This window comes from Suricata suricatta, chromosome 15, assembly GCF_006229205.1.
Source record: "Suricata suricatta isolate VVHF042 chromosome 15, meerkat_22Aug2017_6uvM2_HiC, whole genome shotgun sequence".
Lineage (NCBI taxonomy): Eukaryota > Metazoa > Chordata > Mammalia > Carnivora > Herpestidae > Suricata > Suricata suricatta.
This window is the reverse complement of record NC_043714.1, coordinates 16013425-16029717: the sequence shown is the minus strand read 5'-3', so window position 1 is coordinate 16029717 and position 16293 is coordinate 16013425. Positions and strand designations below refer to the sequence as shown.

The following is a 16293-nucleotide window of genomic DNA, read 5'->3' as shown; positions in this document are numbered from 1 at the left end:
CCGTAATTTTTTTAGTGAATCTCTTCTTGTTGAAAGCTTATTTAGATTGTTTCTGGTATTTCATTATAAATAATACTGTGATGAACATATATTGGACTATGATTCTTTCCAGGGATGGCCAAGGGAAAGCATCACAGTAGCAACCTGGAAACAATTACAAAACTTTTTTGATCTATTAGAGGAATTAAAACTATTGGCTGCCTGATTTCTATTAGGCAGTATGTGGTATATGCTTTACATGTTTTCTCATTTAATCCTCAAATAATCAGTGAAATGATTAGTATACCCATCATTATATTTACCTGATTGTATTGTAATGAGCTGTTTGTGTCTGTCTCCTAAGAATTACATTTTATTTGAATCTTCAGGGTCTGTTTTAGTTCCTGGCACATAGTGAGACTCAGTAGATATTATCTACTGAAATGAATGTAAGTTTTCCCTAGGGTCATCCATGGGCTTAACCATTCAAAATTCTCTTCTCTGCTACCTTTGTTTCTTGAGCCAAGTTTTACAGATCTCTGAGGGAGGGGATGGGTAATAAACTGATTTCAGGGTTGTGGCCTAAAAGGCACTATTAAGACCACATCTCTGATTTTAAACTTTTGTCTGCCTCTTTTTGTCAGTTTTTTTCTGCCAAAAATGTTCTGCCAAGAGGAAATTTTAGTAGGATTTGTATTAATGGATACTTTACTTACTACTAAAGTGAATGTTTAAAATTACTATATGTTATTTATTCATTTGCAGTTTACTTCTTTCCTCTGGTTATTTGGAATATTCACAGTGAGATACATGAGAACCACTCTGTAACCTTTTTTCAGTGGACGGAGGAAGAACTATTCTTAACAACCAACAAAACTGGAGACTACCTAAATGCCCACTGCGCGTTCTAGGACTTACTCACTCTACACCTCTGTATTTCCACAGCACTTATTAATTTCATTCATTTTAAACTAGTTTGCTTATTCCTTTATATTTTGCCATAAACATACCATTTTCATCATATATTATTAAGAGTTCTATACTTCATCCTTCTCTTTGTTGCTAACATGGAAAATCTTTGATTTTTATACCCCTATTTTTGCATACTTGGAGTATAATCTGAGTAACAAATTTAAAATGTAAGAATAATACTCTGAGTAACAAATTTAAAATGTAAGAATATTGAATAGTTTAAAACACACGTATTTCTTATACATGGGCTGGAAAAAGTACACAATCTTGGAATGCCATATAGTGAGAGATGCTCAGCTAGAAAAGAAAGAGAAGCTGCTTTCAAGTTCTTCTGTTGCTATATTAGTTGACAATCAGAAGTAAATTGCAGGAGCATCTATAAGTCAGTCTGGTTGTGACTTACCAGAGAGGAATAAGAGAAGTAACGTGAAATATAGCTTTTTCAAAGGAATTGAATTAAGTAAGATCTTTTAGATCTTTTTTAGTTTTCCTAAATGCTCTCTCATAATTACTATTTTAACTATGGGATATCTTGTTTTGAAGGTTCATATTTTTTATATTTGTGAAAAGTATGTACCTAAGGTATGATGAGAAAAACCACTTTTATTCTGGTATTCTGTAATTCATAGAATTACATATGATTTTTTAATCTTAATTCACACTGTGCAGCTTATTTGTACAACACTTTGCCCTTATAGGTATTTTTGCAAAGTTTTAAATTTGAATTTTACTAATATATTTTCTTAGCTCAGTTTGTTTCAAACCCTTTTCCTAACTTTGTAATGGGTTAATGGTGTTCTTTAAAAAAAAAAAAAGTCCCCTGAGGAACTACAATAGGGTCTGTTATATATTTTTTTAGTAGTATTAAATTCTAATTAGTTTTGTTTTTCAAAACTGATCTAGCTATTGTTGAAAATTCACTATTTCAACTATAATGGTCTTTACTACATTTTTAAGTAAGATTTTAATATGTTAAACACCTTTTTCCCCCTTCTTTAGGTATGGCTGATGGCAAGCATTGTACTTTTCCACATCTGCCTGGCAAAACCTTTGTCTATAATGCTTCTGAAGATAGACTGGAGTTGTGTGTGGATGCTGCAGGACATTTCCCCATCGGTCCTGATGTTGAAGATTTAGTTAAAGAGGCTGTAAGTCAGGTTCGAGCAGAGGCTACTACAAGAAGTAGAGAATCAAGTCCCTCGCATGGGCTATTAAAACTAGGTAGTGGTGGAGTAGTGAAAAAGAAATCTGAGCAGCTTCATAATGTAACTGCCTTTCAGGGAAAAGGGCATTCTCTAGGAACTGCATCTAGTAACCCACACCTTGAATCAAGAGCTAGGGAAGCCCCAGTTGTAAGAAAGCATAACACAGGGACAGACTTTAGTAATAGTTCCATTAAAATAGAGCCTTCTGTATTCACAGCTGCTCCTAGTAATAGTGAGCTTATTCGAATAGCTCCTGGAGTAGTTACAATGAGAGACAGCAGGCAGCTTGATCCTGATTTGGTTGAGGCCCAGCGAAAAAAATTGCAGGAAATGGTTTCTTCTATCCAGGCTTCAATGGACAAGCACTTGCGGGATCAAAGTACAGAGCAGTCACCATCTGATCATCCTCAAAGGAAAGCAGAAGTTGTGAGTTCTTCTGTGAAGTCTGGGAGTCTTCAGACTGGTTTACCTGAATCTTTTACCTTAACTGGTGGCACTGAGAATTTGGATATAGAAACAACTGATAGCTGTGTGGCAGAGGCACTGGGAGCAGCATTTGCCACAAGGTCAAAAGCACAAAAGGGAAATTCAGTGGAGGAGCCTGAAGAGATGGATAGCCAAGATGCTGAGATGACAAACACAGCTGAGCCAATGGATCACTCTTGATATAATTAGAGGCTGATAATAAAGGCAGAATGTTTATTGTGAATATGTAACATTTGTTGGCTGGGCCACATAACTTGATTAGTCATAAAAAATCTTGTACGTATATAATTCAAAGATTATATCTTGTTATTCAGTGCATGACAGCAAGTGTGTGATTGGCAATAGCTTTTAATATACTGCTGCCCAGGCTGGCTCTCAATTCCTATAAATTAGTTATTAGATCTGCTGAGATGAGATTCTTCCATACATGTGGTTCATTGAAAGTTTTCTGTAACTTTAATTCCACGAAAGTCTTAATGTTTCAAACATGACAATTCTCTTGCTAATGTTTGATTTCTGGAAAGGATAGAACTGGGGGGAAATGAGATTTTGCTAATGTTGATGTCATCAAGATAACCATTCCACATATTTATAGAGTGTCAAAAGATTTATGTAAATTTGAAGGTTATCTGAACTAAATTGTATCTTAAAATTCATAGAAGGATTTGTTAGATACTGGGATCCTGACATTTCCATGAATGAAAAAACATTCATAGAGATATGGATTCTTGGTGAAAAATATCTTGAGAATAAAATGTAATGATATAACATTTTGCTGATTTAAGCAAATGGGGGAAATACCTATTCTAGAATGATAAAGTCAATGTGATTCAGTAATGTTGCTGTCTGAGCCAACACAGCCAATTGTGTGCTCTGTTGTTGATAATAGGTTACCATTATTTTCTTAATCCTGGCCTGGTCAAGTACCACTGAATTTTTTTTCTTTAATCTTGCAGAAAAGTTGATTGCAAAGTGTGGTAGAAAATATAAAAATAATGGTAGCAGTAGTTAATCTCTAATTTTCCGAGTTTGTCAGATTCACAGAGAATTTATATATAAGAATTTATCTTTATGAATGAGTTACATTGTTCTACAATTTTGATCAGTGGTATTTAAGCTTGTATATGCTAAGTGTCTTTGAGCCCCTTTGAACCAAAAATATTTCCTTTTTTTTCCTTAGCATCCATAAAATTTATTTGTTGGCTTCACTTGGATATGGATGCAAATTTTACTGCATCATACCCTGATCAACTGGGCATTTGCTTAAATAGTGTATTCATCAAATCTTTAGTGCCAGTTTGCTCAAAAAGCAGCTTTTATGCTTATTTTACACCCTAAAGACAAAGAATGTTTATCCTGAGATTGGTATTGCACTATTTTATCCTATTCTGCAAATCTGTATTCTGAAATGTACATTTCAATCCATCTTTTTCCTTTGTTCACTGAAATTAAGTTGAATTTGAATGGATGAAAGACAAAATGTATGTTAATACAATCTCTTATCTAGAGCATTCAAAGCCTGGCTGTCTCTGTTTGCATATGTAACAGATGCAGAACTGTGTTTGCTGTCTAAGAAACTGTTCATCAGAAAGTACATTATCAGGTGATTCAAAATTTCAACCTGTTGATTCATTAAGGCATATATATTTACATATACAGTACTTTGACTTGTGTTTCCAAAGAAGGGAGGTTTTGGATTTCTTTCTATGAAAGTATTTCTGACTTAATTCACTTACTAAATGAACTACTCCATTTTGAATAAGGAAAGAATGGAGAATCTAGACATTTTGCATGTGATATCTGAGCAAGATACATATATTCGGGTTTTATCACATCACATTTTAAACCATATTTTATCTCGATTCTTCTAAATTTAGTTTCAATTATCTTAATATCTAAAGAGCAGGAAAATTTAGGACTTTTATATTGTGCACTAGTTTTGCATAAGGAACTGCAGCTACCAAATAATTATTAGTATAGGTGGCTTCTGTGTATTAAACTAAAAATTACAAATACCACTAACCACTATAATAATTTTTGGCTCTTTCAGCCACTGAAACTGGCTTTTCTTACTAGTTTAAATACAGGAAAACTGTTCAACAAGCAGATGTGCTCCTTCCAGGAAAATGATATAATCACCTTTTCTTTAACAAATATTTTCTTCACCTGTGGCTTGGCATATTTAGTTAATAACTGAGAAATACACTCTCCTGGCATGAAGTAAAAATGTCAAAAATTTTATCTTCCTATTATACCAAATATTTGCATTTAGTGAAATTAGAAAGCACCTGTGAACATTAGAAGATGGGCTTTAAACTCTGATAACACTATCAATTTCTCTTGCCACAGCAATGCTATTTAGAAGCCGGTTAGGTATGAGTATTCTAATAGTTTGGGTTCTCCCTCAATGAAGAATAAAAGGCTTAATTTTGAGAATGGTCAGATTTTCTGAAATTATTTTAAATCTGCTGAAATTTGCATGGAGCAATTGGTAGTTTTTGAGAAGTGGGCCAGGTATCATCTTCACAAAGAAGTTTTCGAAAGAATTTAAGTGCTTAATTTTCATCCTTTGTTCTTCCATATGGTTACCGTAATCAAATATATGACTATAGAATTCTTAGTTTTTAATACTGCCATTTGTGATCACCACAACTTTGAGTTCAAGCTAGAGATCATAAACCGTTAAAATATTATTTTTAGCCCTAGATATAACACTTTTTTTTAGCCCTAGCTATAACAAAACCATAACTCAATCTTATAATTAAATTCTATTTGTGATGTTTCACTGAAACTTGAAATAAAATTGTAAATTTTTCTCTTCACTAATAATATTTTATAGGTAGTCATACCAAGTTTGAATTGATGACGAGAAGTCCAAGTAGAGTTGAAGATGGTGTGCGTTTATAATACTGAGAAACTGTTGATGTTGAAGAAAACAAGACACTGCCATATATTGTGAGCTAGAATATAATGAACTCCAAGGGAATAGTTACTCAGGAACTAGTTAAAAGTAAGCCCAAGGTCTATTTTTCCCCTTTCACTATGTTTCAAGTATTTTATTGGAAAATGTTAGGATGAAGACCTGAGAAACTTAGCAAATGCTATTGACTGTGAATTTTGCTTTATATCTTCTGATGATTTTTAGTTTGGTTTTTACAATCAAGCCTACTGCTTGCAATTAAGACATCAATCTGAAATGCATCTGTGAATCCCAGCCACAGGTCCTTACTGCCATTCTTTTTAAGTCTCTAACTTGGTTTGAAATGAGCAGACTTTTGTGTATGGTCTTTTACCTCAGGGAAGATCACTTGCTAGCAACTGATATATTACTAATGACAGGTTTTTGAGAATTGTACTGACATCACATGTTAGCTACTAAAGGCAAAATTTATAACAGTATTACTTTATGGAGTTTCCTACTAATACTGGCTGCTAGTGAACATTTCCTTAAAAATTTAGAATTCACTAATTACTAATCTTTAGGTATGAAGTAAACATAACTTCTGTCATTAATTATGCTTTGGTCAACATAGTGACTATCAAATACTGTGTTTATTTCAGAATATCAGTATAGTTTTGTCTTCATTTTTCCAATAGGAATTTCACTTGGCCCACACTTAAAATACTGCAGAGTAGATTTTGAGTTTCATGGTTCCCAAAACAAGATCTCCATATTAAGATTTTCCTAAAAGCCTTTGCAAAATTGAATTAAACTGTACCCAATACAAATTTAAAATGACCTTTATCATAGCAGTAGTGAGTTACATACATACTCTACATAAGTTGGGTAGATATATCCTACAGTTCAAGGTTATAATTTAACAAAATTGTACATTCTCAAGGCTCTTCACAATATAAGAAATTAATTTTCAAACCAGAACTGTTCACTTGAAAACATACCACAAAAGAATGTTTACTTAAGAAACAAAATAATAGAGCGGAGCTATTGTATGATTGATAGTTAACTGTAAGTTCTGCCATTCTTAATTCTTTGAGACGCTGTGTTTCAATTCATATTTAATGATAATTAAATTGTGGGAATTTTAACGTTTGTTCCAAAATAGAAATTGTAAAAATTGTGAATTATTGGAGAAAATGCCATTACTTGTATATCAGACATTTAATTTTTTAAATTATGGAGTCTACATGCTTTTGTAGTGTAATATTAATACAATGATTATTCTCTTGTAAAAGGAAAATTAGTAAAAAAAAGTTCTAGTTGATATTATCTGCTTGTGAGTATCAATTACTTAGTATTTAAAATTTGAAGGTATTGCATATTTTTTCTTTAGAATGCACAAGTCCTTGAGCCTTTTATGCCTATGATAGGGTAATAAAAGACTTAAAACATTATCAATATTTTCAGGTTTATTTGACTTTAAGAATGAGTGCCAAGAGCTGGAGAGTCTAGTTTTTTGGAGAGAAATACTCTTTAGAATATGTAAAAATAAGTGGTAATGTAAATATTTAGAAAAATCACATAGCAAGTGCTTTAATTGCTCAATTAAATACTACAAATGTTCTATCATCCCTAAGGCGCTGGCTGTTACCCATTATTTTCTGATTTTGTGGTTGCTGTATATATCACATTTGAGTAATAAATAATTGGTAATAGTTATAACTATATAGTGTTCTGCAGCACACCTCACTGTACAGTATTTGAAGTTTTCTTTTACATTAATAAAACTGTAAGTTAATACATACTGATTTTCCCCTTGACTTCTCCACAGCAGCTTTTAAAAATAATTTTTTATTCTTTAGTTTCCTGGAGTTTTACTTTAATAATATAATGCATGAAAATATAGTTCAGTTTTATAAAGGAATTCTTATTGTAATAAAGGTCTTTTATAAACTTCTTTTAGTGAGACATCATATAGGGACAGAAGTTTCCCCCTTTGATGTGATCTTGGTGCAAATGAAAAGGACTCAATTAGAAAAGAATAAGCAAACTTTCTTTAGACATTTTACATAATTGGGTTATGGAATGCTTACTGAATATATAAGGACAAAATAGACATGTTCTAATAAAGGCAGAACTTAGTTTTGTGCGTTTTTTAAAAATACTAGTTAGACATAATGAAGTGAAGGGAAATAAAGAATATAGTAGTAACATTTGTATAGCTTAGCAATCAACATGACTTACATTTACTTTTAAGTTTTAATATGTATGTTTAATATCCTATTTGTTAGATCTATTTAACTTAGAGCAGAGTCTCAGACACTGGACGTCTAGAACTGAGTCTGAGCACACTGCTTATAGTGTGATCTCTTTATGCTTCATTTTCCTCTCTAGGAGGAAGACGAGGACATCTCCTGAGGTGGTTGTGAAGATTAAATGAGTTAATACTTATCAGATTATTGGAATAGTGCCTGGCATAAACACTCAAATGTTTACTATAACTTATTTACATATCACAGTAATTCAGTAGAGTTCAGTTGCCATTTAAAAGGGATAAATCCTCATATATAGGGCACACATTAAATTGTTTTGTTAGGTTAAAACCTGCTTTGTTTGTGATATATGGTTAATGGGCTAAAAACTTAATGGTTTGTATGTTCAAATATTTATGCAAGAGCTTTATGACCACATGCAATACTGAAAATCTGGAGAACGGACAGTCTGTGTTTCTAACTTGTTCTGTGACCTAAGGCAAGTCATGGAGTCTGTCAAGGCCTCCATTTTTACTATAATCTTTTGGTTCTACAGTTGTTACCCTCTTGTTCTGCTGATCATGTCATCACAGGCTCACTTGCTGATGGTATAGTACTGATGGGACAAGTACATTGGTGTGGGCTCCAAGTAAACTAAACAATTAGCTTTGTTTTATGCTTTGGCTGGCTATACTTGTCCCACACTTGGACTTGAGGTCTTGTACATGCATCCCAACTGGTCACATACCATATAGTTTAAAGCTCTAAAAACTTCAGTGAATAAGATAAATATCCTACTCATGACAGTTCAATATGGATTTTATTTTTATTGACTGGATTTTTCAGACCCCAGTAACTGCAATTATGACTGCATAGTTGATTGTTTCTAATCATTAAAAATGTATACAGAAAAATGAACTAAGTCTTTAATTGATTTTCTAAACTGTATATCGTATACTGAGATGAAACACTTAATGAACCTGTAGTCCTTCCTTGTTGGAACTAAACCTGTCTTTGGTCCATTTATCATACCACATAAATCTTTAAAAACAAATTGTGTGGGAATCTGGGAGGATTATTCCTGCTTGTCAGTTCCATGTATAGAAAGAAACATGTATAGTATGAGGTCTCCCTTTAAAATAATGACTTATTTTTATATTTGATTTATGGAATCAATATTATACTTGAATCATTCATTCATTTAATGTTTATTAAGCACTAATCAAAAGCCAAGCTTCTGTTCTAGGAACTAGGGAAACAGTTGCTTACATCCCAATGATGGAGACAAGCAATAAACACATTCATAACTATCCTTTAGTGACCATTCCCCTATATCCAGACAGTAGGTAAAACACAACATGTAAAATTAGTTTAAACTTCAGAACAACTCTTTGTGGTTGGGTAACATCATTGTCTTCATCTTTCAGGAAACAGGCTCAAGTAGGTTAGGTATTTCACCCAAGATCCTGAACTTGATAGGTAGCCGAGTACAATCTGGTGGTCACATAAGTCTATATAAACATCTATTGTTAAATCTAGCTCGTTTTCAGGTACACCAACCTGGTGTGAAATTATTTCAATGTGTGTACTACACGGCTTTAATTTCACTTCCTACAATTTTCCTTCCTGAACCTTGGATTTTGTTTCTCCAAATTGGGAGGTGCTTTAGAGGACGATTTCAGAATTTCTTAGATTATTGATCTGGGTCAATTTGAGAATCATTGGTTAGATAAAAGTCCAATTCCCTCACTGGCTTGCATCTCCCCTAGAAAACATTTCTACGAAATCTATCATGTGCCAGGTACTTTGCTAAATAGAAGAAATAATAAAATGGTAAGAAAGACCTACTGCCTGCCATCATAATCTTTAGTGAAGGAGAGAGTCATTTAAACAAGCTCACTTGTCATCATGGGCATCCCTTAGTGGTGAGTCTCAAGTTATACTACAGGAGGAACTAACCTGACTTACTAGTGGCTTACAGCAGGTTTCCTTAGAGGTGATGTCATTCGAGGCCAAAAATTAATATGATGTTTAAAAATTGGCAAGATTCAGTACTGCCAAAAATATTAGGGCAGTTAATCAAACAAAATTAAGTGTGATTTTTATGTTTGCCACACTTCAGACTGCAAATCCTGTAAGAAGGTGGTGATCCTGTTGAATGGATAGGGATGACAAAGTTTGAGAAAGCTTATGCAAACAGGGTTCCTAAGGAAAAGGAAACACACTGTAACAATGAGATTCTACATTCAGTTCATAAAATCAGTTTGAGAATATGAGCCTATTCTTTGAAACTAAAAGGTATCCTTGCTACTGATTTGACCAGTATAAATTAGATGCATAGATGTATAACAAAAATTTTAGGAAAATAGTAAAGCAAGAATCAAATTAGGAGCTAGAAACCCTCAATTATTTGCTTTTTTCCCCACCATTACCAGGATTATAGGAAGATAATTTCCATTTCCTCCTCTAGTTTCTCATGGCCTTGTCATGGTATTTGTCATCTCCTCTGTTTCCTTTAGCAGTAGTACTGCCTAAGTAACCAATGTATAAAGTTGCACTTCCAATATTGCTTTAAAATTTTTTTTAATGCTTTTTTATTTATTTTGAGGGAGAGAGAGAAAGAGTGTGGCAGAGGCAGAAAGGGAAAGCTTGATGCGGGGCTCGAACTCAAACCATGAGATCATGACCTGAGCCAAAATCAAGAGTCAGATGCCTAACTGACTGAGCCACCAGGTGCCCCCAATCTTGTTCAAATTAAGATTATTTCATTTTGTGATCTTTCGGCAAGTGATTTGGTTTTTTCTTTAGTATAATAAACTTTACAATGTTATTAAATTTATTTTTGGTACGGTGATTAGAAAAATGAAACCCATAGCTAAAAAAGTACTCTCTGAAAGTTTTCATTGAAATCGGGCATGTTTTCCTTTTAAAAAAGTTATTATCAAAACAATGAATGTATTTGACTAAAAACAATTTCAAATCTATATAGAATGACACCCAGTTCTTTCCTCTCAATTACTAAATCCACTATTTCTATTTTGGTGGTTACCTCCATAATAGGTCTAATCTCTTCATTTATCAACTTTAGACAGTATTTGATTCCTCCATTATGAAAGATGAGTTCGCTGAGTTCCCTTGTCCTTTTTAGCTCATCTTCTAACAACATTATATATTTAAGTCTTATTGAGCCATTAGTTTTATTTTAATATTTTAAAGTTTATTTTGAGAGAGAAAAAGCAAGGGGAAGGGGCAGAGAGAGAGAGAGAGAGAGAGAGAGAGAATCCCAGAAGGCTCTACACATTCAGCACAGAGCCCCATGCAGGGCTCAAACTCACAAATCATGAGTTCCTCCTTTTCTACTTCCTTTTTTTTTTTGATTACTATTTATTTTGATTACTATTACTACCAAGCATGAGAGGGGGAGGGGCAGAGAGAGAGGGAGACACAGAATCAGAAGCAGGCTCCAGGCTCTGAGCTTATATCAGCACAGAGCCCGACGAGAGATCGTGAGACCATGACCTGAACGTGAGCCAAAGTCGGAGGCCTAACCGACTGAGTCACCCAGGCACCCCTCTACTTCGTTTTATTAGATACACTATTATTGTTATGTTGCTAAGGCTTATCGTATTCAAAATACGTTTTGTACCCATAATTGCTTTAAAAGTAACCTATAGATTGGAAACAGGCGAGGTAGGTAGTCCCAAATATCAAAATGAGAAAGGTTTTCTGAGACTCCAGCTAGAAGTTGGAATTTTCCCAAGGTAGATATTAGAATTGAAATAGATTTCTGTTTTAGGGGCACCTAGGTGGCTAAGTTGTTTAAGTATCCAACTTCAGCTCAGGTCATGATCTCACGGTTCATGGGTTCTGGACCTGCATCAGGTTCTGTGCTGACAACTCAGAGCCTGGAGCCTGCTTCAGATTCTGTCTCCCCCTCTCTCTCGGCCCCTCCCCTGCTCTCGCTCATGCTGTCTCTGTTTCTCTCATAAACATTAAAAAATTTTAAACAGATTTGTGTTTTAAAAGATCCCTTAGGTGGTCAAGTGGAGAATACAGTGGATTGGACAAGACAAGAGGATGAGAGATCAGTTAAAACACTTGCTGTAATTGGGGTGTCTGGTATGGCTTGGTTGGTTAAGGGTCCAGCTTCGGAGCCCCGAATTGGGCTCTGAGATCTTAAAGCGCAGAGCTTGCTTCAGATCCTCTGTCTCCCTCTCTCTCTGACCCTCCCCAGCTCACACTCAAAACTAAACATTTAAAATAAAATAAAGAAAGGGAAACTGTCCCTGATAAAGTAGAAGGTAATAAAATTGAAATTAGAGGTAGAAAGCTTAGAATTAAAGAGAAACACATACCTTCGTATCTTGGCACATGTCATGTTTCCCACAGATGAGTGATAGTCCTGCTTTAAGGATTTTGGGGGCTCTAGAGGAGAATCCAGTTCCTTGATTTATTTAATAGCTCCTGTAGGCTGCCTCCACTCCTTGGTTCATGACCCCTTTCTCCATTTTCAAAGCTAACTCATAACATCTCCAAATCTTTTTCCTGCTTTCTTCTCTCTCTCTCTCTCTCTTTTATTTATTTTTGAGAGAAAGAGCAAGCAGGGGAGGGGCAGAGAGAGACAGAGACAAAGAATCTGAAGCAGGCTCCATGCTGTCAGCACAAAGCCAAACATGGCACTGGGCCACGAATTATGAGATCACCACCTGAGCTGAAGTCAGATGCTCAACTGACTGAGCCACCCAGGTGCTCCTCCTTCTTCTACTCTTAAGGACCCTGTGATTACATTGGGTCCACCTTGATAATCCAAACTAAAGTCCTCATGGCAAGACCCTTAATTTAATCACACCTGCAAAGTCCCTTTTGCCATGAAGGTATTACAGTCACAGGTTCTGGGAATTAGGACATGGATATCTTTGAGGGGCCATTATTCTATCTACCACAAAAGAGTAAAGAATATTGGCTTGAAATAGGGTTACTTTAAGTTTCTATTTAAATTCCAGTTCGTTAACATACAGTGTAATATTAGTTTCAGGTGTACAATACAGCGATTCAACACTTCCAGGCAACATCAGGTGCTCATCACAAGTGCACTTCTTAACTAACCTCCATCACATATTTAACCCATCTCTCCCCACCACCTCCTGAAATAAGGACACTTTAAAACATTTTTTTCTCTTATGATTTTTTTCCTTGTAGATCAACCACTCTTATTTTTACCTTTAAAAGCTAAACTAAGAATTTTATAGCTGCTTATGACAATATGATTTCTCCTTATAATTTCCATCAAATTTAAAATAGCATCCTAAATGTAAAGTACAGATTATCAAAACATATAGGTGGGGAGACAGAGGTTGGAGCAGACATTATGTATCCAAGATGTAGGTTTTTTGATTTTTTTGTTTTTTTAGAGAGAGAGTGAGCAAGGAAAGAGGGGCAGAAGGAGGGAGAGAGAATCTCCAGCAGGCTCCACGTTCAGTGCAAAGCCCAAAGCAAGGCTCGATCCCACAAACCTGGGATCATGACCTGAGCGGAAATCAAGAGTCCGGCGCTTAACTGACTGAACCACCCAGGTGCCCTTATAAGATATCTGAACCTGAGTTTTGTTTTCAGATGGAGCACATAATATATTGTTTTATCATTTCTGCCAAAGCATACCTACTTAGCATTATTAGTCTTGTTTTTATATATCATACTTACACTATTTCCTTCTATTTCCAGCTCATTTTTGAAATTAAAAAATAAACAAGAATTTATGCTTTAAAAACGTCAAATAATATAAAAGTATATAGAGTTAAAAGTTAAAGCCCACCCTGCTCCCATCTCATCCCTTTCCCTAAAGTGAAACACTGTTAAACAGTTTGTGGTGTGTAGCCCATAGACCATTTTCTATAATGTTAGACACATACCCACATACACATATACCCTGAGTTCTTATGTATATGAATAACATATTAATCATTCAGTTTGCTTCTAGCTTTTTGCTCTACGCTACACTATCTCTATAGTATACTATACTGATAGTTGGAATGCTCATGGATATTAGGGTAGCTTTGTTTTTAATTCCCATCTGGTTCTGCCATTATATGCCCTTGGACAAGTTAACCTTTTGGTGCCCTATTTTTCCCATTTATAAAGTGGATGAAAATAATAGTACCTACCTCAGAGGACTGTTACAATTATACAAGTTGTGAGTATTTCCCAAGATGATTGTATGCTAAACACCTAGAAGGGCCCAGTAGTATAATAACCATTTAATGGCATTGGCTTAATATTATACTATTTCTACAAGCTGTACAATTCTTCCCTGGTGATGAACCATTTAAACTGGTCTTAAAATCTGGGATGCTTGGGTGGCTCAGTCAGTTAAGTGTCCAATTTCAACTTAGGACACGATCTCACAGTTTGTGAGTTCAAGGCCCATATTGGGCTCTGTGCTGACAGCTCAGAGCCTGGAGCCTGCGTCGGATTCTTTATCTCCCTCTCTCTCTGCCCCTCCCTTGCTCATGCTCTGTCTCTCTCTCTCTCAAAAATAAACATTAAATATTTTTTAAAAAATTAGTCTCAAAATACGAATACTTTCAAATTGGGGTTTTAATGTAATATAATGCTATAACCATTGAACTACATCTTTTTTGCTTACATTGAATTACAGAATTTTAAGATGAAATGTCTGTTATAGGCTTTTGCTCAGTATTGCTTTCCAAAAGGATTATACCAGTTTCAGTACTAATATCAAGGAATTACTCAAACTTTGTTGGCAGGATTTAGAAATATTTTACAACCTTAGCACTCATGAAATGGTATTTCAAACTTAATTTGTACTTTTTATATTTATTCATGTGCTTATTATTTGCCTTTGTTTATTCATTGTATACTGATTGTATTTGAGCATATTAATACTCATACTATTCTAGGGACTGCAACGCTAGCAATAAATAGACAAAACTCTATTTATGGGAATGAGAGATACAACTGTTTTAAAAGTACAGCCTCTCAGTACATTAAGCTAGCAAAAGATTTTCAAACTAACAAAGCCTGGGAGTATTTTGCCTTTGTGGGAAGACAAGAAGAAGTTGGTGTAGCCATGGAAGGCTGAGCATGGTGCATCATACTGCTGAGTTATTTAATAATAATGAAGCAATTTAGCAATTTATTTAAAGATTTGGCATAAGAAAGTAAAAGCACATACTTGAAAAATCATTTTTATAATTAAAAACAGGAATATATTTGTCATGGAGTAGAAAGAAAACTTTATACGAGATTTTTTTCTTTTTTTTGAGAGACAGGGAGGCAGAGGAAAGGGAGAATTCTAAGCAGGCTCCAGGCCCAGCATGGGTGGACATGGGGCTAACTCTCACCACGTTGGGATCATGAACTGAGGCAAAATCAAGAGTTGGACACTTAACTGACTGAACCACCCTGATGCCCCTATAGGAGTTTTTAAAGATAAAATAGTGTTGAAAGAAATTTCCAACACTTGTCCCCAATCTATCTTCTCTTGGTATTCAGTTCCCTAGATCTTAGTGGAACAACTTGGGAAGCTTTAACAGACTATTCAAAGCCAACACCTGGTATTGAGAAGAGTGACAATGAGAAAATCATCCTTTTGAGTGTTTGCAGTTTTTGGTGATTACAAATAAGGCCACAGTAAACATTTGTTTTCCAAAATGGCTGTTCTATTTGCATTTTTACCAGCAATGCATGAAAGTTGTATTTGCTCAGCATCTTCACCTTCACCAACACTTGTACAGTCAATCTTTCCCTCCCTTATTCTAGCTGTGTGGTAGTATCTCACTGTGGTTTTGATTTGCATTTCTCTAATGATTAAGGATGTGAAGCATCTTTTCAAGTGGCATATTTCCCTTTCGTATATCTTTTTTGTGTGTGTGTGTGAAGGGACTGCTCTAATATTTTGCCCATTTTTCATTGCTTTTCCCCCCTCATAATTGTTTTGAGAGCTCCTTATATACTCTGAATAAAAACACTTTTAAAATGTTTTGCTAAAAAAAGAAAGCCACTCTCAATTACGTTCAAGTATATGGATTCAAATGACTGAACTACTTGAACTGCACACTTTGTCCTTCTCTAACTGATGTCAATGAATTTGCAATGTGGTCTTTCTGAGGAATTACCTTTTTCTCTGTCTCTAAAATGAGGGATATTTAGTTTGTCAAAATTTAAATACCTGCCATCAGGCTCTAAAAAAGTATTCTGTATAAGAAGCCTAAAATATAACAGAAACTCTGCTTCCTGTTAGAATATAAATAAGCCGAGTAAGGCATGAGTCGGGTGTAAATCAGAAAGCACTATTTTCAAATGACATTACTTTCTAAATTAAGTTTTAAAAAAGTGAAAGAGCAACACAACAAGTAATGATTTAAAAGGTATTTTACCGTCCCCAAATCCATACCTTGAGAAAAAGGAACTATACATAAAAAGGCGTTTTAAGTTTGAAAGTAGTGCATGCAAGCCATTCAATTCACATTTGCACCTGCAT

General features: G+C 34.7%; 1 protein-coding gene across 3 annotated transcripts in view; it reads left to right on the top strand.

The window, feature by feature from the left end:
* Window positions 1-8711, top strand: part of VCPIP1 (valosin containing protein interacting protein 1) — a 30468-nt gene extending 21757 nt beyond the window's left edge. Inside the window, exons 3-4 of one of the 3 annotated variants that reach the window (XR_003903079.1) lie at window positions 1951-4245; window positions 5482-8711. Coding sequence is in view for 1 of the 3 variants with exons in the window: in XM_029923248.1 (XP_029779108.1) it covers window positions 1951-2822 (872 nt within the window). In the remaining 2 variants the exon portion in view is untranslated. Of the gene's footprint in view, window positions 1-1950 lie in introns of all 3 variants that reach the window. The other 2 variants (XR_003903080.1, XM_029923248.1) reach the window with 2 other exon arrangements.
* The last annotated feature ends 7582 nt before the right edge of the window (window positions 8712-16293 follow it).